Source organism: Ricinus communis, chromosome 9, assembly GCF_019578655.1.
Source record: "Ricinus communis isolate WT05 ecotype wild-type chromosome 9, ASM1957865v1, whole genome shotgun sequence".
In the NCBI taxonomy this organism is placed as follows: domain Eukaryota; kingdom Viridiplantae; phylum Streptophyta; class Magnoliopsida; order Malpighiales; family Euphorbiaceae; genus Ricinus; species Ricinus communis.
Window position 1 is genome coordinate 17,200,155 of NC_063264.1, and position 23,681 is coordinate 17,223,835.

Genomic DNA, 23,681 nt, shown 5'->3' on the forward strand with positions numbered 1-23,681 from the left:
TACTAGATTTCTTATTTGGATACTTAAGTGACCTGATCGAGGTAAGTCCTCGGTCGAGCATTGCTCTCGTGGCTACCTTATTTGGATTAACAGAGCCAAAATGGTCGTTAGAATTTGGGGTTAGGGTTCTACTTAGCCACACGTCCCGTGAAAGTAAAAATGTCTTTATTTATTTACACTCTCTTCTTTTATCATTTTATTATTATGGTGTATGATTATATATTATGATTGTAATTATATTCAGAAATTGGTATATTATTCTGAATAATTAATATATCATGTGAAGGTTGCAATAGTCCTTAGATTATTTGATTTTGACTCACTTTCTAGACCCATACCCCGCTTGTAATTTTTTCAGGTGATAGTTAAAGACCTTCGCCATCGCACATTCGACAGTCTGACTTCTTCTTCTTCGGACTTTGGTAATTATCTTGTACTTCTATACTTGTCATTTTTACTCTAGAGTATTCGCAGTAGGAAATTTTAAAATTTATATAACTATTCTGACTCCTGTTGGTAGTATGATGATTTATTATGCAAGACAATTATGACTACTTTATATTTGGTTAATTGTATATATGGATTTGCGGGTTGGTAAGGCTTACTACGGGTTTCGGTGGCCTTAAGCCTACCCATTCCCTAGTGCCGGTCACGGGCCCCCAAAGTGGGTCGTGACAAAGTTGGTATCAGAGCTTAGATTTAGTTTTTCCTTCGACCTTGGTTAGCTTTCTAAACCATCATGGAACTAGGAAAAATTGAGTCTGTCCTTGCATGTTTCGTTGATTCTAGTATCTGCGCTATACGTTAGAGAGTCTGTTAGGTTAATAACTTGTTGTTCATTTTCAGCTCTTGCCAATGCCGAGAACCCAAGCGACTGCAGCTGCAGCATCGGCCCAGGAAGGCGAAGATGAGTTTTCTGCTCAGACGGCTCCTCCGGACCCAGCCCATGGTACCAGAAGGTGAGGTAGGCCTCGAGCAAGCAGCCTCAACCAGATCGTGGCGAGGCTCGGAGGTACATGGTGTCAGAAATTCCAAGTGGAGGCTTTTGTGTTCAGATGATTGGGATGCAGAGGGCCTTAGAGCGCTTGTTAGTCTTCCAGCAGAGCAGTGCCGCCAGGTGTGAAGTCGTACTAGTGGGTCCCAGATCGTGAATCCGGACGATGTCCCTATGTCTAAGTATACCAAGTTAAGACTGTGGAGTTTGATGGGACAAATGGAGACCCTCCTGGACTTTTTGGATGAGGTTGAAAGAGGGCGTTTGATTTGCACCGCTCGACAGGAGGACCATCGAGATGGCCGGGTTTTCCTTGAAGGGAATAGCATCCCAAAGGTTCGTAGGATTATATCCGCCCTTTCCGGATGGGTTGTCGTGGAGGCAATTCAGAGATGATTCAAGAGTACTTCATCCCTTTCAAAGGTAAGGCAGGAGTACGTGGAGAGGTTTGAAAGGTTAGTTAAGGGAGAATCATCCGTGGCCGAATACACCGTGCAATTTGTTCACCGAGTAGGTATGCACCTTATGCCGCGGGGACCGAGGAGCGTAAGAACAAAGAATACATTTCAGTGGCTCGGCCCGAGTTTGTTTCTTTGGTTCAATCTAGGAGGAGCAGCTTTCTAGAAGTTACTGACATGGCGAGGCAGATGGAGATGATGCTACGAGGGTTTAGTCAAGGGACTGACGATGGTAGGAAGAAGAAAACCAGGTTGAGGGTCACCAGCGCGCACTGCCGTGCCGACTATGGTAGTGGAAGTTACTCTGGAGGTACCACCAGCAGGCCGCAGAGAAGTCACCGCATCCACAGAAAGGGTAGGCGAATCGGAGGAGTAGCCGAGGATCTGACCGGTCGTGGCTTCAGTGGTAGTGGGCGAGTTCAAAGCATGCTAGCCTAGTCTGGGCCAAGACTTGTCGGGATGTGTGGCGGTGTCACATCGTGGACCGTGCCTAACATCCAGTGGAGCCTGTTTTAGGTGTGGTGAGATGGGACATATGGCTCGAGAGTGTCCTTGCTATTTCACCGACTTTTCCACAAGGCTCGTCTGCTAGTGCGACCCGACCAGCTTTTCCCGCAACCCCGGACATTTTCAAGATGGATCTCGGTTTGTTGGCCAGGGTCGTAGTTTTGGAGGTAGATCTTCGGAGGCCGGTCTGGGGCGGTTCAAGGTCGAGCTCTGTGGTCTCAACAACAGTCGGGGCAAGCTAGAGTGTTTACCCTTACTCCTCAAGATGCGTGAGCCTCAAATGCCGTGGGTGTCGTGTACTATTCTTGTTTGTCATTCCGAGGCTAGAGTTTTGTTAGACCCTGGGGCTACCCATTCTTCGTATCACCTAGTTTTGCCTTAAGATTGGATGTCCAAATTGCTAGGCTTCTAATTCCAATGCCTGGCCACTACTGCTAAGTAAGGCCTTAGAGATCGATGTCGTATCCGCCGTGTCCGGTGTTTGTTAAGGGATGAGATTTGGTTGCCGACCTAATTCTTTTAGATGTAATGGATTTTGATGTGATATTGGGAATGGATTGGTTAGCTATGCATTTCGCCATGTTGGATCGCAGGAGAAACAAGTGACTTTCGAATTCCTGGAGACTCAAAGTTCTATTTTAAAGGTGAGCGATACCTTCTCCTCAAACCTCGTGGTCGAGCTAGGCGGATGCTTCGCCGTGGATGTCGTGGATATTTGGCTTTGGTTAGGGATACCTCTGCAAGGAAAGGTTGCGTCAAGACGCTCCGGTGGTTCGCGAGTTTCCGATGTGTTTCCGTAAGAACCACCGGATTGCCGCCCCAATAGAGAGATAGAATTCAGATCGACGTGATACCGCACAACACCTATTTCTTTGCCGCCCCCATCGAATGGCACCGGCCGAGTTAAAAGAGCTAAAGGAGCAGTTGCAAGACCTCCTAGATAAGGGTTTCATTATACCTAGTACGTCTCCTTGGGGTGCTCCTGTTCTGTTCGTAAAGAAGGATGGTACCTTGCGTCTTTGCATCGATTACCGGCAACTAATTAAGGCAACGATTCATAACCGGTATCCGCTTCCTCACATCGATGACCTATTCGATCAGCTTCAGGGAGCTGTGTATTTCTCCAAGATTGATTTGCGATTGGGGTATCACCAGTTGAGGATCCGTGGTGAAGACGTGCCAAAGACGGCGTTCAGGACGCGTTTTGGGCATTATGAGTTTCTAGTGATGTCGTTTGGACTCACTAATGCACCTGCGACTTTCATGGATTTGATGAATCGAGTGTTCAAGGAATTTTTGGATCATTTTGTCATTGTATTCATTGATGATATCTTGGTTTATTCCAAAAGCGAAGAGGAGCACGCGTGGCACTTGAGGATAGTACTTCAAACTTTGAGGGAACATCAATTGTACGCTAAGTTCTCCAAGTGCGAGTTCTGGTTGGAAAGCGTTGCTTTTCTGGGGCACATAGTGTCTAAAGAGGGTATTCAGGTGGACCCTAAGAAAGTGGAGGCAGTGACTGATTGGCAGAGGCCAACTTCAGTGACTGAAGTACGTAGCTTTCTAGGGTTGGCAAGCTACTACCGTCGATTTGTGCAAGACTTTTCGAGGATAGCAGCGCCTTTGACTAAGTTGACTCAGAAAAATGTCAGGTTTCAATGGACTGACGCGTGTGAGAGAAGCTTTCAAAAGTTGAAGGACTGTTTGACTTCAGCTCCGGTGTTGACCTTACCTTCTGGGACTGGTGGATTCACGGTGTATCATGACGCTTCTAGAGTGGGTTTGGGTTGTGTTCGATGCAAAATGGAAAGGTAATAGCTTATGCCTATGCAATTGAAGAAGCATGAACAAAATTACCCGACCCACGATTTGGAGATGGCAACAGTAATTTTTGCATTAAAGATTTGGAGGCATTATCTCATGGAGAGACGTAAGTAGATTTATACGGATCATAAAAGCTTAAAGTATATTTTCAACGTATGATTTGAACCCGAGGCGTAGAAGGTGGTTAGAGCTTCCAAGGACTATGATTGTAATATTCTCTACCACCCGTAATGCGAATGTTGTGGGCCGATGCTTTGAGCAGAAGCTCAGAGGTAGTCTTGCTCATGTCAGTTGTAGAAGAGACCGCTCGGTTAGAGAGTTGCATGAACTGTATGATCAAGGGTTACAGTGGAGATATTAGAATCGGGTGCATTATTAGCACATTTCCGGATTAGGTCCGTGGATAATCGATGGCTCAAAATCGGGACCCACAGCTGCGTAAAATCTTGGAAGATGTGCGCAGGGTCGAGCTAATAACTTTGTTATAAATGATGATGGCACCCTCATGATGGGCTCTAGGCCGTGTGTTCCCGATGTGGATAATCTCGGAAGGAGATTTTAGAAGAAGCTCACCGTATAACTTACAACAGGCATCCCGGGCTCCACAAAGATGTACCATGATTTGAAAGGAAATTATTGGTGGAGCGGGATAAAGAGAGATGTAGCGAGTTTGTCTCCAAATGTCCGACGTGTCAACAGTTAAATTAGAGCATCGGCCGCCCGGTTTATCGCACCGCTTCCTATACCAAAGTGGAAATGGGAAAGGATTACTATGGATTTTGTATCAGGTTTACCTAAGACTTTTGCTGGTTATGACTCCATCTGGGTAATTGTGGATCGATTGACTAAGTCAGCGATTTTCTTATGAAAGACTACCTACTCAGAGCTAAGTATGCAAGAGTGTATCCGGAAAGGATTGTCACTTCGTCCCGCTTCTATAGGTCCAAATGAATTTACTTCAAGGTTTTGGAAAAAGTTACAAGAGGAACTTGGTACCAGGTTGGACTTCAGTACGGCCTTCCATTCTCAAACGGACGGACAATCAGAAAGGACTATTCAGACCTTAGAGGATATGCTTCGGATGTGCGTGATAGACTTTGGTGGTCAATGGGATTGGTATCTACCGTTGGTCGAATTTGCGTATAATAACAGCTATCATGCAAGTATCAAAATGTCACCTTTCGAGGCCTTGTATGGTCGGAAGTGTAGATCCCCCGTATGTTGGGAAGAAGTTGGTGAACGGAAGTTAGCAGGATCATAATTGGTTCAGATCACTTTAAAAGATTCCGCTATTCATGAGCGACCAAGATGACTTTTAGTAGGCGGAAAGTTATGCGGATCCAAAGCGGAAGCACGTGGAATTCAGTGTTGGGGAATATGTATTCTTGAAGGTGTCTCCTATGCGTGGTGTGTTGCGGTTCGGCAAGAAGGGCAAATTGGCACCTCGTTATGTGGGACCCTTTGAGGTTATTGACAGAATTGGAGATGTGGCATACAAGCTGGACTTACCGGCGAACTTCTCGCATGTGCATCCGGTATTCCACATATCGATGTTAAGAAAGTATATTTCAGACCCTTCGCATGTGTTACAACCACAAAATGTGGAAGTTGGTGAAGATTTGACTTACGAGGAGCAGCCAGTCAGGATCGTGGATACTCAAGTTCGCCAGCTGCGCTCTAAAATTATTCCGATGGTCAAAGTTTTGTGGCGGAATCATTTGTCTGAAGAGTGTACCTGGAAATCGAAAGGTGAAATGAGAAGTCTCTACCCTCATTTATTTCAATCCTAAGTGGGCTATGGTTTAAAATTCGAGGTCGAATTTTTTTTCTAAGGGGGTAGAATGTAATACCCTTACTAAATATTTATATATACAAAAATCATTTTTCTCCTCCCTCTCTCTTTCCTCCCCTTCCCTCTCCTTCTCCTCTTTTCCTTCTCCCTCCCGGCAGCCCACCGTTGCCTCACGCTTCCGCCGCCGCGAAGCCGCCAGCCGCTTATCGCCTGCCTCCTCTCCGCCATCGCCGACGGGGTAGGGAGCCTTCGCTGCTCGGCCTCTTGCCGGCTTGTTTTCGGCGATCAGACGCCGGGATCGGACTCCCCACCCCTGAAAACCCCGGAAGCCACCCTCCTTCGTCGGAAAATCCTTGCCGGTAGCCATGGGAAGTGTCGCGTGAGCAGCGACTTTCTAGCCCCGATCCGCCACCTTCCCGGCCACTTTCCCGGCCAAAACTCTTGTACTGGACTCCTCGCAACTTGAGCTTCACAGGCGCCCGGATTCGAATTCGACACTGCTAAGGACCGGCCTCGACCCCAGTGTTTTCCTGGACGCGTGAAATATTTTAATTTTTAACTCGGTATAATTTTATTTTAGACTCTGAAAATTTTGTTATAATATTAGAAAGTTATTGTGGCTATTAATTGCTTGTGTTGGGTAGTTTAAAAATAAATCAAATTAAATTGTTTGGATTGTGGTGTTTTGGAGTCGGAAAATATTAATACAGCTCTGTGGTCTTGCCCCGTTATTAAATTCCAAAGCATGTTTGATATGTTTTGGCAGTCCTGGACCCGCTTTTACGGGGGGTAAATATCCGAAATTTAGGGAGGTTCACAAACTTCTACAGATTCCTCGAGTCCAATTAAATTCTAGCAAATGACCTTAGGGTCTAAGTTTAGGAAGAATTTTCGAATGTCTATTAATTGTATGTCTTTTGTTATTAGATGATTCAGCCTTCCCGCCAGCTCCACCCGAGGCGTAGGAGCGGACTGTGGAACGCATCAAATCTGTGAGTTAAAGTCATTTAATCTTTGCGCTATTGCTAGTCTGATTTTAATATGCTATTTAGAATTTGTGCTTAATATGATTATTAGTATCGCAAAATAAATGATTTCACATGATTATTAATATTTGAAATAATATAAATATTATTATTAGTATGTTATAATAAGACAAACGTTATTATTTTTCCCCTCACAAATTGCACGTTGTTTTATCTTAAATCTTTAATCTTTATTTCGATATGTGTTGGATGAGTTCATCAGATAATGATATTTATTATATGTGATGATTGCGAATTGGGAAATGTGGCTTGTAGAACATGCCACCTGATGGGTTACATCAGATCGCGCGACCGAATGATCATGGACATGTAATCGATTTTTATTGGTTTGCCCTGGTCGAGCATGGCTCTGGGCTGATTTGTGTAAATTGTCGGAGGTAAGGTCCCCGGTCGAGCATTGCTCTGTACGGGCTTATTTGGATACTTAAGTGACCAGATCGGAGGTAAGGTCCCCGGTCGAGCATTGCCTTGCCTACCTTATTGGATTAAGAGAGCCGAATGGCTACTAGATTTCTTATTTGATACTTAAGTGACCGGACTGGAGGTAAGGTCCCCGGTCGAGCATTGCTCTCGGGGTGCCACCTTATTTGGATTAAGAGAGCCAAAATGGTCATAGAATTTGGGGTTAGGGTTCTACTTAGCTACACGTCCCGTGAAAGTAAAAATGTCTTTATTTATTTACACTCTCTTCTTTTATCATTTTATTATTATGGTGTATGATTATATATTATGATTGTAATTATATTCAGAAATTGGTATATTGTTCTGAATAATTAATATATCATGTGAAGGTTGCAATAGTCCTTAGATTATTTGATTTTGACTCACTCTCAAGACCCATACCCCGCTTGTAATTTTTTCAGGTGATAGTTAAAGACCTTCGCCATCGCACATTCGACAGTCTGACTTCTTCTTCTTCGGACTTTTGTAATTATCTTGTACTTCTATACTTGTCATTTTTACTCTAGAGTATCCGTAGTAGGAAATTTTAAAATTTATATAACTATTCTGACTCCTGTTGGTAGTATGATGATTTATTATGCAAGACAATTATGACTACTTTATATTTGGTTAATTGTATATATGGATTTGCGGGTTGGTAAGGCTTACTACGGGTTTCGGTGGCCTTAAGCCTACCCATTCCCTAGTGCCGATCACGGGCCCCTAAAGTGGGTCGTGACATGAACTTATCTACCTTAACTAGCACATTTTCCACAATTCCCCTAGGAAGCTTAACAGAACGGTCAGCTAATTGAATGCACATCCTAGTAGATTTTGCCTCCCCCAAACCTAGCTTATTGAACAAACTAGTGGGCATGACATTTATGCTAGCCCCCAAATCAGCTAATGTATCATCAACACATAAATTACCTAAAGTGCAGGGAATAGTGAAACTCCCTGGATCGTGACATTTCTCTGGCAACTTGCTCAAACACCGAGCACTCCTCATTGTCGAACATAGGCGACCTCCTCCAACTTCCTTTTTTGCTAAGTATGTCCTTTAATAACTTAGCATACTTCTAAGATCAGCTCCAATGCATCAATAAAAGGCAAGTTAATATGCAGTTGTCTAAAATATCTAAAACTTATCGAATCGCTCTTTCGCCTCGCTTGTTTAGCTCTAGCAGGATAAGGAATCTTAGGTTGATATTCCTTGACCGGAATTGGTTCCCTAACCTTACCGCTTGCCTTAACCTCGCACATCAATAGTGGCGCCATAAAAACAGGGCTTAGAAGGAGCTCAAACTAACTTACTTGAATGCAAAGTGATGGCGCTCACGTGCTCCCCTCAAGTTAGACTCGGTGGTGCTTGGAGCGCTCCTTGCCGCCTTCGGACAACATCTTGTAGGATTTGGCCAACTGGGTCTCCAAGTTCGAATCGAGGCCTGCCGGTTCCTAAGTGCACTATCAGTTTGCTGGAACCTCATCTCCGTAGACGCTACAAACTTCATCATAAGCTCCTCTAAATTTGACTTCTTTTCCGGTAGAGGAGGAGCTCAGTGTGCCTAGTCAATGTTGCCACGATGAAGTCTCCGAAAACCAAGTGGACCCTGAGTGTTATTGTTCCTCCAATCAAGTTGGGATGATTGCGCCACCCGTGGTTGTATGTATTGTCGTAAGGATCGCTCTCACCGCCTTGGGCATTCCCCATATAATCAACCCGCTCAACATCATAAGACATAGCGAATTAGATGGAAAAGTAGTAGAGGATGAAGCAAACATACCTCCCGCAGTACAATTCGTGACCGTAATGCGGGCCACCATAAAACTCGCAGCCCAATGTTCGGCCGCATGAACCCAAGATTCAGAGTTGGTCGATCTTCTTGGCTAGAAGCTCCACTTGAGCCGCTAAGGTCACAGAGTCTACTTGGTTGACCACTCCCTGCCTTCTTGGTCGGCTCCTAGAGGATTGCCAACGATAGTTGTTCATGGCCATTTCCTCTATCAAGTTCGAGCCCGCCGGCCGCCTTATTGTTTAGCGCCCCTCCCTGCCGCGAAAGATCCACCATCTCGCCTCGTTGCAAGGTTCAACCCGCTGTAGAAGGTCTGAACCTGCATCCACACTGGCAATCCGTGATGTGGGCAACATCTCAAAAGATCTTTAAACCTCTCCCATGCATCGTACATGCTTTCATCATCAAACTACACAAAAGAAGATATGTCATTTCTAAGTTTAGCAGTTTTATCGGGAGGAAAATACTTATATAAAATTTTTTCAGCCAACGCCCTCCAAGTAGTAATTGTTTGTTGTGGAAGAGATTGCAGCCATCTCTTTGCTCTGTCCCTCAAGGAAAATGGAAATAATCTCAGCCGAATGGCATCATCAGTTGTTCCATTTATCTTGAATGTGTCACAAATCTCTAAAAAGTTAGAGATATGTGCATTGGGATCCTCGCTGGGCAATCCTCCAAATTGCATGCTTTGCTGGATCATCTGGATAACATTGGCCTTTATCTCAAAATTATTGGCCGCCATAAAGAAGACCGACTATACTCGCTGCCGTCCCATCTAAAGATGGTCGAGCAAACTCGACATCGTCCTCCCCGATCGTCATTGGCCTCGGGGGTTATGGTTTTCCATCGTGTCTAGTCTATCCACAGTACCTCAACCTCAATCTCCTCCTCTTCTAATTGCAACCTCTTCCTTAAGAGTCCGAGGGATCGCCCGATCGATAGAGGCTCTATAAGATTCGAGTTTGAGCTCCCGGTCATAAACTACCCGAAACCGAAAGTCCACACAACCACCAATCAACAAAAACAATATAATAATAAATAATAAATAAATAAATAAATAAAGAATAAATTAATAAACAAATAATGACTAATTTAACACAAAAACAATTCACTCTAGTTCACCACATCACTTGCAAGAACGGGCGCCAAAAACTTGATGGGCTCTTTATGCAACCTACACCTAAGGCGTTGAACCTACCGATGCAGCCTAGCACTAGTGAGTATCAAGGTCGATCCCTGGAGATCGGGTGAACCTAGAATTACTACTGCTTGCTATGTTATCTAGTCTGAAATAGGGTGTGAAACTTCTAACATACCAGCTAATGATTATGAGTGCAATTAAGTAAATGAAGGACAACGAATTCACTCTAGTTCACCGTTACTGTGTTTCCCCGGCAACAACGCCAAAAACTTGATGGGCTCTTTATGCAACCTACACCTAAGGCAGTGAACCTACCGATGCAGCCTAGCACTAGTGAGTATCAAGGTCGTATCCCTGGAGATCGGGTGAACCTAGAATTACTACTGCTTGCTATGTTATCTAGTCTGAAATAGGGTGTGAAACTTCTAACATACCAGCTAATGATTATGAGTGCAATTAAGTAAATGAAGGACAACGAACAATCAAAAGACAATTGCAAAGAGAGAAACAAACCCAAAAGGGAGCCTAAGTGATGGAATTCTAAAGATGGATTTTATGGATTGCCGATCTTGCTTACCCGCGTTTAAATCCTCGAATTGAATCCTGCCTCTCGAGCTATCGGATTCCTAAACCTGTACTAACCTAATGGAATCTCTTCCTATCGGATTACTACAGATTAGCATTAAGTATGATTTAAAACTATTAAGAGTTATTAGTTCTTAATCCAAATGAGTAAATCAACCTTATCTCTAAGTTTAACTACCGGTCCTTACTATTCAATGTCCAGTTGTAACAAGCATTTCTCAATGTCAAGAAACAACCTAATAAACAATTAATCCAACGTCTCAAATTAACCGAATCAAACTTTTATTACCGAATAGCAAGAAGATTGCAAGAATGACAATTATAAAAACTAACAATTAAGCATAATCCATCAACAAAGGTGAACCCTAATGGATTCAAAAGATCTAGCTACTCATGTTCATGGTTAAAGCAATTAGGGAACAAAATAAGGAAAAACAAATTAAAGGCATGTACACCCTTCTCTTTCAAGCTAAATGAGAAACCCTAAAATTGCAAATTCGAAATCTCAAACCCTAGTTGCCTCTTGAATGCTCCCAAAGTTTGTCTTGATCTTCAATTCGATGTTGGAACAAGTGAAATCCCTCCTTCAATTGATGAATTTTTTATCTCTCAAGGTCTACAATTGAGGTATAGGAAAACAATTGATTAAGTGTGTGTCTTAGAATTGAGTCCAAAAATCGTCTCCCCTCCAAAAGAACTCAAAATTGCTTATATAGTTGATTCAAAGATGGCCGAGTCCAGTTTGATGATTCAAAGACGGCCGGAGTCCGTGCAAGGTCAACTGTGGAGTCCGCGAGGCCGACTCCTTCCAAGCCGTGCCTGCTTGCGGCCGAGCCACCACAGTCGGCCGGAGGCCGTGGTGGCTACCAAGTCATGCCGAAATGGCACAATTGGGGATAGCCTCTGAATTCAAAGACGGCCGAGTCCAGCCGTGCTCAACCCTCGGGGTGCTAGTTCTCACCCAATTTGATGGATTTTGGTCCGTAATCACACGTATTTCCCTCGATTATTGATGGTGTCCTTCAAAAATGACCTGAAATGAGAAAGGAAACAAAAGACAGGTGATTCTAGCATAAAACGGGATAATCATGCATAAAAATGTAAACAATCGGGCATGAAAACATGTGTAGTATGATGCTTATCAGGTTCTCAAGCTTATTCATGGATGTTCCATATCATATATATATATACACCCCTCTAACGCGGTTGTTTTCTCATATTAAAGAATTTACCCCTTCTACGAGGTTGTTTTCTCACACATGCAATTACACTATTTTTAGAGGGTTGTTTTCTCATATTCATAAATATATATGTTTTAGGGGGTTGTTTTCTTACATTGATAAATATACCACTTTTACGGGGTCGTTTTCTCATATTAAATTATTAGCAGTATTATGGGGTTGTTTTCTCAAATTTATAAATATAACGTTTTACGGAAATATTTTCTTATATTGACAAATATATGCCTTTTATTGAGTTGTGTTCTCATATTATAAAATTAACTCATTTAAGGCGTTGTTTTCTCATGCACACAAATATACTACAATTACGGGGTTATTTGCTCAGATTCATAAATATCCCCGTATTACGGGGTTGTTTTCATATATTAAAAAATCCACCCCTTCTACGAGGTTGTTTTCTCATATTAAAAAATTTACAGCTTCTACGAGGCTGTTTTCTTAGACTCGTTTTTACGCTACTTTTACGGGGTTGCTTTTTCATATTCATAAATTTAGAAGTTTTACGTGGTTATTTTCTTATATTGATAAATATACCATTTTACACGGTTGTTTTTTCATATTAAATTATTAGCACTATTATGGGATTATTTTTTCAAATACATAAATATACATGTTTTACGAAGTTATTTTCTTATATCTACAAATATACCCTTTTTACGGGATTGTTTTCTCTTATTATAAATTAACACATTTAAGGGGTTCTTTTCTCATACTCACAAATATACCAAATTTACGAGGTTATTTTCTCTGATTGATAAATATTCCCGTATTATGGGCTTGTTTTCATATATTTATAAATATACCCCTTTTATCGGGTTGTTTTCTCATATTAAAAGATTTACCCCTTATACGAGGTTGTTTTCTTAAACTCGCATTTACACTACTTTTATGGAGTTGTTTTCTGAGATTTATAAATATGCACGTTTTACGGAGTTATTTTCTTATATTAATATATATACCATTTTTACATGGTCGTTTTCTCATATTAAATTATTAGCACTATTATGGGCTTGTTTTCTCAAATTCATAAATATATATGTTTTAGTGAGTTATTTTCTTATATTGACAAATATACACCTCTTACGGGGTTATTTTCTCATATTATAAAATTAATCCATTTAAGGCATTGTTTTCTCATACTCACAAATATAACAAAATTACTATATTATGGGGTTATTTTAACATATTAGAAAATTTACCCGTTCTACGATGTTGTTCTCTTAGATTCGCAATTACACTACTTTTACGGGGTTGTTTTCACAGATTCATAAATATATATGTTTTACGAGGTTATTCTCTTATATTGATAAATATACCACTTTTACGGGGTCGTTTTCTCATATTAAATTATTATCACTATTATGGTGTTGTTTTCTCAAATTCATACATATACATGTTTGATGAGGTTATTTTCTTATATTGATGAATATACTACTTTTACCGGGTTGTTTTCTCATATTATAAAATTAATCCATTTAAGAGGTTGTTTTCTCATACTCACAAATATACTAAAATTACGGGGTTATTTTCTCCGACTGATAATATTGCCGTATTACAAGGTTGGTTTCTCATATTAAAAAATTTACCCCTTCTACGATGTTGTTTTCTCATACTCACAATTACACTACTTTTACGGGGTTATTTTCTAAGATTCATGAATATACATGTTTTACGGGGTTGTTTTCTCATCTTATAAAATTAACCCATTTAAAGGGTTGTTTTCTCATACTCACAAATATACCAAAGTTACGGAATTACTTTCTTCGATTGATAAATATCCCCGTATTATGGGATTATTTTCTAATATTTATAATTATACCCTCTTATGGGTTATTTTCTCATATTAAAAAAATTACCCCTTCTACGAGGCTGTTTCCTCAGACTCGCAATTACACTATTTTTATGAGATTGTTTTCTCAGATTCATAAATATACACGTTTTACGGTGTTATTTTCTTATATTGATAAATATACCTCTTTTACAGGGTTATTTTTTCATATTAAATTATTAGCACTATTATGGGGTTATTTTGTCAAATTCATAAATATGAACGTTTTACGAGATTATTTTCTTATATGGCCAAATATGCCCCTTTTACGGGTTGTTTTCTCATATTCTAAAATTAACCCATTTACGGGGTTGTTTTCTCATACTCACAAATATACCAAATTTACCTGGTTATTTTCTCCGATTCATAAATATCCCCGACATGGGGTTGTTTTTAAATTTTTAGTAATATATCCATCTTACGGTGTTGTTTTCTCATATTAGAAAATTTACCCCTTCTACGAGGCTGTTTTCTCAGACTCACAATTACACTACTTTTACGGGGTTGTTTTATTAGATTCATAAATCTACACGTTTTACGGAGTTCTTTTCTTATATTGATAAATATAACACATTTACGGGGTTATTTTCTCATATTAAATTATTACCACTATTATGGAGTGATTTTCTCCAATTCATAAATATACACGTTTTACGAGTTATTTTCTTATATTTATAAAATACCCTCTTACGGGGTTGTTTTCTCATATTATAAAACTAACCCATTTAAGGCGTTTTTTCATACTCACAAATATACCAAAATAACGAGGTTATTTTCTTCGATTGATAAATATACCGATTACATATTAAAAAATTTACCCCTTCTATGATATTGTTCTCTTAGACTCGCAATTACACTACTTTTACGGGGTTGTTCTCTCAGATTCATAAGTATACATGTTTTATAGGGTTATTTTCTTATATTGATAAATATACCACTTTTACGAAGTCGTTTTCTCATATTAAATTATTAGCACTATTATTGTGTCATTTTCTCACATTCATAAATATACACGTTTTACAGGGATTATTTTCTTATATTGACAAAGATACCCCTTTTACGAGGGTTGTTTTCTCATATTCTAAAATTAACCCATTTAAGGGTTGTTTTCTCACAATCACAAATATAACAAAATTACAGGGTTCTTTTGTCCGATTAATAAATATCCTCATATTACGGGATTGTTTTCTAATATCTATAAATACACCCCTCTTATGGGGTTGTTTTCTCATATTAAAAAATTTATCCATTCTAAGAGGCTGTTTTCTTAAACTCGCAATTACACTACTTTTATGGGGTTGTTTTCTCAGATTCATAAATGCATACGTTTTACGGCGTTATTTTCTTATATTGACAAATATACCCCTTTTACGAGATTGTTTTCTCATATTATAAAATTAACTCATTTAAGGGGTTGTTTTCTCATACTCACAAATATACCAAAATGACAAGGTTATTTTCTCCGATTGATAAATATTCTCATACTACGGGGTTGTTTTCTAGTATTTATAAAGATACCCCTGTCATGGGGTTATTTTCTCATATTAATGAATTTACCCCTTCTACGAGGATGTTTCCTCAAACTCGTAATTACACTACTTTTACGGGGTTGTTTTATGAAATTAATAAATATAAACGTTTTACAATGTTATTTTTTTATATTGATAAATAGCACTTTTAGGGGGTTATTTTTTCATATTAAATTATTAGCACTATAATGGGATTGTTTTATCAAATTCATAAATATACACATTTTACGGAGTCATTTACTTATTTCGACAAATATACCCCTTTTGCGGGGTTATTTTCTCATATTATAAAATTTACCCATTTAAGGGGTTGTTTTCTCATACTCACAAATATACCAAAATTACGGGGTTATTTTATCCGATTGATAAATATTCCCGTATTACGGGGTTGTTTTCTCATATTAAATAACTTATCCCACTACGAGGATGTTTTTTCAGACTCGCAATTACACTACTTTTACGGGGTTATTTTATGAGATTCATAAATATACACGTTTTACGAGGTTATTTTCTTATATTGATAAATATACCACTTTTACGGAGTCGTTTTCACATATTAAATCATTAGCACTATTATGGGATTGTTTTCTCAATTCATAATTATACAAGTTTTATAGGGTTATTTTCTTATATTTACAAATATACCCCTTTTATGGGGTTGTTTTTTCATATTATAAAATTAACCGATTTAAGGGGTTGTTTTCTCGTACTCACAAATATATCAAAGTTACGGGGTTATTTTCTCGTACTCACAAATATATCAAAGTTACGGGGTTATTCATAAATATCCTTGTATTATGGGGTTGTTTTCACTTATTAAAAAATTTACCTCTTCTACGAGGCTGCTTTTTCATATTAAAAAATTTACCCATTGTACGAGGCTGTTTTCTCAGACTCCTAATTATACTACTTTTACGGGGTTGTTTTCTCAGATTCATAAATACACATGTTTTACGGGGTTTTCTTTCTTATATTGATAAATATAGCACTTTTACGAGGTCGTTTGCTCTTATTAAATTATTAGCACTATTATGGGGTTGTTTTATCAAATTCATAAATATACACGTTTTACGGAGTTATTTTCTTATATCGATAAATATACCCCTTCTAAGGGGCTATTTTCAAAATTAACCCATTTAAGGGGTTGTTTTCTTATACTCCCAAATAGACCAAAATTACGAGGTTATTTTCTCCAATTGATATATATCCCCGTATTACAGGGTTGTTTTCTCATATTAAAAAATTTACCCCTTCTATAAGGCTATTTTCTCACACTTGCAATCACACTACTTTTACTAGGTTGTTTTCTCTTATTCATAAATATACACGTTTTACGGGATTATTTTCTTATATTGATAAATATACTACTTTTACGAGATCGTTTTCTCATATTAAATTATTATCACTATTATTGAATTGTTTTATCAAATTTATAAATATACACATTTTTCGGGATTATTTTCCTACATGGACAAATATGTCCCTTTTACGGGGTTGTTCTTGCATATTCTAAAATTAACCTGTTTAACGGGTTGTTTTCTCACAGTCACAAATATGCCAAAATTACGGGGTTATTTTCTCCGATTGATAAATATCCCCCTATTACGGGATTATTTTCTAATATTTATAAATATACCCCTCTTACGTAGTTGTTTTCTCATATTAAAAAATTTACCTCGTCTATGAGGCTGTTTTCCCAAACTCCCAATTACACAACTTTTACGGGGTTGTTTTCTCAGATTCATAAATATACACGTTTTACGGTGTTATTTTCTCATATTGATAAATATACCACTTTTACGGGGTCATTTTCTCATATTAAAACTTTACCATATTATGGAGTTATTTTCTCAAATTCATAAATATAGACATTCTACGCGGTTATTTTCTTAAATCGACAAATATACCCCTTTTACTGGGTTGTTTTCTTATATTATAAAATTAATCCATTTAAGGGGTTGTTTTCTCATATTCACAAATATACCACAATTACGGGGTTATTTCTTCAGATTCATAAAAATTCCCGTACTACGGGGTTTTCACATATTAAAAAACTTATCCCTTTTACGAAGTTCTTTTCTCATATTAAAAAATTTACCCGTTCTACGAGGTTGTTTTCTTATACTAGCAATTACACTACTTTTACGGGGTTGTTTACTCAGATTCATAAATACACAGGTTTTACGGGGTTATTTTCTTATATTAACAAATGTACCACTTTTACAGGCTTGTCTTCTCATATTATAAAATTAATCCATTTAAGCTGTTGCTTTCTCATACTCACAAATATCCCAAAATTACGGGGTTATCTTCTCCGAATGATAAATATACCCGTATTACGGGGTTATTTTCTAATATTTATAAATATACCCTTCACACGGAGTTGTTTTCTTATATTAAAAAATTTACCCATTCTACGAGGCTGTTATCTTACACTTGCAATTATACTACTTTTACGGAGTTGTTTTCTTAAATTTATAAACATACATGTTTTACGAGGTTATTTTCTTATATTGATAAATATACCACTTTTATGGGGTCGTTTTCTCATATTAAATTATTAGCCCTATTATAGGGGTTGTTTTCTCAAATTCATAAATATACACGTTTTACGGAGTTATTTTCTTATATTGACAAATATACCCTTTTGCGGGATTGTTTTCTCATATTATAACATTAACCCATTTAAGGGGTTGTTTTCTCATACTCACAAATATATCAAAATTATGGAGTTATTTTCTCTAATTGATAAATATCCCCGTAATACGGGGCTGTTTTCTCATATTAAAAATTTACCCGGTCTATGAGGCTATTTTCTCAAATTCATAAATATACACGTTTTACGGGCTTATTTTCTTATATTGATAAATATACCACTTTTACAGGGTCATTTTCTCATACCAAATTATTAGCACTATTATGGGGTTGATTTCTCAAATTCATAAATATACATGTTTTACGGGGTTAATTTTTTATATTGACAAATATACCCCTTTTACGGGGTTGTTTTCTCATATTATAAAATTAACCCATTTAAGGGGCTGTTTTCTCATACTCACAAATATATCAAAATTACGGAGTTATTTTCTCCGATTGAGAAATATCCCTGTATTAAGGGATTATTTTCTAATATTTATAAAAAATACCCCTCTTACGGGGTTGTTTTCTCATATTATAAAATTTACCCTTTCTGCGAGGCTATTTTCTCAAACTCCCAATTACAGTACTTTTGCGGGGTTATTTTCTCAGATTTATAAATATACACATTTTATAGGATTATTTTCTTATATTGATAAATATACCACTTTTACGGGGTCGTTTTCTCATTTTAAATTATTAGCACTATTACGGGGTTGTTTCCTCAAATTCATAAATGTACACGTTTTACAGAGTTATTTTCTTATATTGACAAATAAACCCCTTTTACGGGGTTGCTTTCTCGTATTATAAAATTAACCCGTTTAAAGGGTTGTTTTCTCATACTCAAAAATCTAACAAAATTATGGGATTATTTTCTCCGATTGTTTTCCCAGACTCGCAATTACACTACTTTTAAAGGGTTGTTTTCTCAGATTCATAAATATAAATATTTTACGGGGTTATTTTCTTATATTGATAAATATACCACTTTTACGGGGTCATTTTCTCATTTTAAATTATTAGCACTATTATGGGGTTGTTTTCTAAGATTCATAAATATACAAGTTTTATGGGGTTATTTTCTTATATTTACAAATATACCCATTTTATGGGGTTGTTTTCTCATATTATAAATTAACCCGTTTAAGGGGTTATTTTCTCATACTCACAAATATACCAAAATTACGGGATAATTTTCTTTTATTGATAAATATTCCCGTATTACGAGGTTGTTTTGTTATTAAAAAATTACCCATTCGACAAGGTTATCTTCTCATATTAAAAAATTTACCCCTTCTACGAGTTTGTTTTCTCAAACTCCCAATTGCACTACTTTTACAGGGTTGTTCTGTCATATTCATAAATATACATGTTTTACGGGGTTATTTTCTTGTATTGATAAATATACCACTTTTACGGGATCGTTTTCTTATATTAAATTATTAGCACTATTATGGGGTTGTTTTCTAAGATTCATAAATATACACATTTTACGGTGTTATTTCCTTATTTTCTCCGATTGATAAATATCCCCGTATTACGGGGTTATTTTATCATATTAAAGAAATTATCCTTTCTACGATGCTATTTTCCCAGACTCGCAATTACACTACTTTTAGGGAGTTGTTTTCTTAAATTTATAAATATTCACATTTTACGGGGTTATTTTCTTATATTGACAAATATATCCCTTTTACGGGGTTGTTTTCTCATATTATAAAATTAACCCATTTAAGGGGTTGTTTTCTCATACTCATAAATATACAAAAATTAAGGGGTTATTTTCTCCGATTGATAAATATCCCTGTATTACGGGGTTGTTTTCTCAGATTGCTAAATATACATATTTTAGGGAGTTATTTTCTTATATTGATAAATATACCACTTTTACGGGATCGTTTTCTCATATTAAATTATTAGCACTATTATAGGTCGTTTTCTCAAATTCATAAATATACATGTTTTACGGGATTATTTTTTTATATTGATAAATATTACCAATTTTACGAGGTTGTTTTCTCATATTATAAAATTAACCCATTTAAGGTGTTGTTTTCTCATACTCACAAACATACCAAAATTACAGGATTATTTTCTCCGATTGATAAATATCCCCATATTTTAGGATTTTTTCTAATATTTATAAATATACCCCTCTTACGGAGTTGTTTTCTCATATTTAAAAATTTACCCTTTCTACGATGCTGTTTTCTTAGACTCGCAATTACACTACTTTTACGGGATTGTTTTCTCATATTATAAAATTAACCCATTTAAGGGGTTATTTTCTCATGCTCATAAATATACCACAATTACGGGGTTATTCTCTTTGAGTGATAAATATCCCCGTATTACGAGGTTATTTTTTAATATTTGTAAATATATCCCTCTTACGGGATAATTTTCTCATATTTAAAAATTTACCCCTTCTACGATGTTGGTTTCTTAGACTCGCAATTACACTACTTTTACGGAGTTGTTTTTTCAGATTCATAAATATACACATTTTATGGGGTTATTTTCTTATATAGATAAATATACCACTTTTACATGGTCATTTTCTCATATTAAATTATTAGCACTATTATGGAATTGTTTTCTAAGATTCATAAATATATACGTTTTACGGCGTTATTTTCTTATATTGACAAATATACCCCTTTTACGGGGTTGTCTTCACATATTATAAAATTCACTGATTTAAGGGGTTGTTTTTCATGCTTACAAATATACCAAAATTACGGGGTTATTTTCTCCTATTGATAAATATTCCCGTATTACGGGGTTGTTTTCTCATATTAAAAAATTACCCCTTCGACAAGGCCATTTTCTCATATTTAAATTTTTTTCCCTTCTACGAGGTAGTTTTCTCAGACTCCTAATTACACTGCTTTTACGGGGTTGTTTTCTGAGATTCATAAATATACATGTTTTATGGGTTTATTTTCTTATATTGATAAGTATACCATTTTTACAGGATCGTTTTCTTATATTAAATTATTACTACTATAATGGTGTTGTTTTCATAAATTCATAAATATACACGTTTTATAGTTTTATTTTCTTATATTAACTAATATAACCATTTTACGGGGTTGTTTTCTCATATTATAAAATTAACTCATTTAAGGGGTTATTTTCTCATATTATAATATTAACTCATTTAAGGAGTTGTTTCCTCATACTCATAAATATATCAAAATTACAGGGTTATTTTCTACGATTGATAAATATCCCAGTATTATGGGGTTGATTTCTCATATTAAAAAATTTACCCCTTCTACAAGGCTATTTTTTTAGACTCGCAATTACACTATATTTATGGGGTTATTTTCTCAGATACATAAATATACACGTTTTATGAAGTTATCTTCTCAAATTCATAAATATACACGTTTTACAGGGTTATTTTCTTATATTGAAAAATATACTACTTTTACGGGGTTGTTTTTTCATATTATAAAATTAACCCATTTAAGGGGTTATTTTCTCATATTCACAAATATACCAAAATTACGGGGTTATTTTCTCAGATTGATAAATATCCCATATTACGAGATTGTTGTCTAATATTTATAAATATACACCTCTTACAAGGCTATTTTCTCATATTAGAAAATTTAACCCTTCTACGAGGTTGTTACACTACTTTTACGAGGTTGTTTTCTCAGATACATAAATACATATATTTTACGAGATTATTTTCTTATATTGATAAATATACCACTTTTACGAGGTTGTTTTCTCATATTATAAAATTAACCCATTTAAGGGGTTGTTTTCTCTTACTTACAAATATACCGGAATTACGGGGTTATTTTCTCCGATTGATAAATATCTCCATATTACGTGGTTGTTTTATAATATTTATAAATATACGCCTCTTACGGGGTTGTTTTCTCATATTAAAAAATTCACCCTTTCTACGAGGCTGTTTTCTCAGACTCCCAATTACATTACTTTTACGGGGTTTTTTTCTCATATTCATAAACATACACGTTTTATGGGGTTATTTTTTTATATTAATAGTTATACCACTTTTACGGGGTCGTTTTCTCATATTAAATTATTAGCACTATTATGGGGTTATTTTTTCAAATTAATACATATACACGTTTTAATTGCTTTTTATCTTGAAAATATACCCTCTTATGTGGTTGTTTTTCTCACATTTAAAATTTATTCTCTATGAGACCTGCTTTCTCGGACCCCATAATTACACTAGTTTTACATGGTTGTTTTCTCATATTCATAAACATACACATTTTATGGGGTTATTTTTTTATATTGATAGTTATACCACTTTTACGGGGTCGTTTTCTCATATGAAATTATTAGAACTATTATAGGGTTATTTTTTAAAATTAATAAATATACACGTTTTACTATTTTTTTACATTGAAAAATTTACCCCTCTTATGAGGTTGTTTTGTCATATTTAAAAATTTACCCCTCTCTAAGGCTGTTTTCTTATACTTCCAATTACACTACTTTTACGGGGCTATTTCGTCAAATTCATAAATGTACAAGTTTTACAAGTTTATTTTCTTATATTGATAAATATACCACTTTTATGGGATTATTTTCTCATTTTAAATTGTTGGCACTATTATGGGGTTGTTTTCTCAAATTCATAAATATACACGTTTTACGAGGTTATTTTCTTATATCAACAAATATATCCATTTTTCAGGATTGTTTTCTCATACTATAAAATTAATCCATTTAAGGGGTTGTTTTCTCATACTAATAAATATACCAAAATTATGGGATTATTTTTTCCGATTGATAAATATCCCTGTACTACGGGGTTGTTTTCTCATATTAAAAAATTTACCCCTTACACGAGTTTGTTTTCTCAGACTCGTAATTACAATACTTTTACGGGGCTATTTTCTCAAATTCATAAATATACACGTTTTACGGAGTTATTTTCTTATATTGATAAATATACCACTTTTACGGGGTCGTTCTCTCATATTAAATTATTAGCACTATTATGGGGTTGTTTTCTCAAATTCATTATTATACATGTTTTGTGGGGTTATTTTCTTATATTGACAAATATACCCTTTTTACGGGGTTGTTTTCTCATATTATAAAATTATCCCATTTAAGGGGTTGTTTTCTCATACTCACAAGTATACCACAATTATGGGGTTATTTTCTCTGATTGATAAATATCCTCATATTACAAGGTTGTTTCCTAATATCTATAAATATACCCCTCTTACGGGGTTGTTTTTTCATATTAAAAAATTTACCCCTTCTACGAGGCTGTCTTCTGAGATTCGCAATTACAATATTTTTACGGAGTCATTTTCTCATATTCATAAATATATACGTTTTACGGGGTTGTTTTCTCAAATTTATAAATATACATGTTTTACGGGGTTATTTTCTTATATAGACAAATATACTCATTTTACGGGGTTGTTTTCACATATTATAAAATTTACCCCTTCTACGAGGCTGTTTTCTCAAATTCGCAATTACACTACTTTTACAGAGCTATTTTGTCAAATTCATAAATGTATAGGTTTTACGGGGTTATTTTCTCATATAGATAAATATACCACTTTTACGGGATCGTTTTCTCATTTTAAATTGTTAACACTATTATGGGGTTGTTTTGTGTAAATTCATAAATATACACGTTTTACGAAGTTGTTTTCTCATATTATAAAATTAATCCATTTAAGGGGTTATTTTCTCATACTCACAAATATACTAAAATTACGGGTTTATTTTCTCCGATTGATAAATATCCCCGTATTACGGGGTTGTTTTCTCATATTAAAAAATTTACCGCTTCTACTTAGTCTGCTTTCCTCAGTTCACATCATACTATTCTTTATGTTG

At 36.2% G+C, this 23,681-nt stretch overlaps 1 protein-coding gene and 1 non-coding gene across 2 annotated transcripts; both read left to right on the forward strand.

Annotated features, from left to right (window-relative positions):
- The first annotated feature begins 5,183 nt into the window (after positions 1-5,183).
- LOC125371199 lies at positions 5,184-5,573 on the forward strand. Its single transcript, XM_048379732.1, has one exon. It carries the CDS (start codon positions 5,184-5,186, stop codon positions 5,571-5,573), a length of 390 nt encoding a protein of 129 aa, XP_048235689.1.
- Positions 5,574-9,190: 3,617 nt separating this feature from the next.
- On the forward strand, positions 9,191-9,297 carry LOC112535201. Its single transcript, XR_003079377.2, has one exon. It is a non-coding gene; the product is annotated as a small nucleolar RNA R71 (small nucleolar RNA).
- The last annotated feature ends 14,384 nt before the right edge of the window (positions 9,298-23,681 follow it).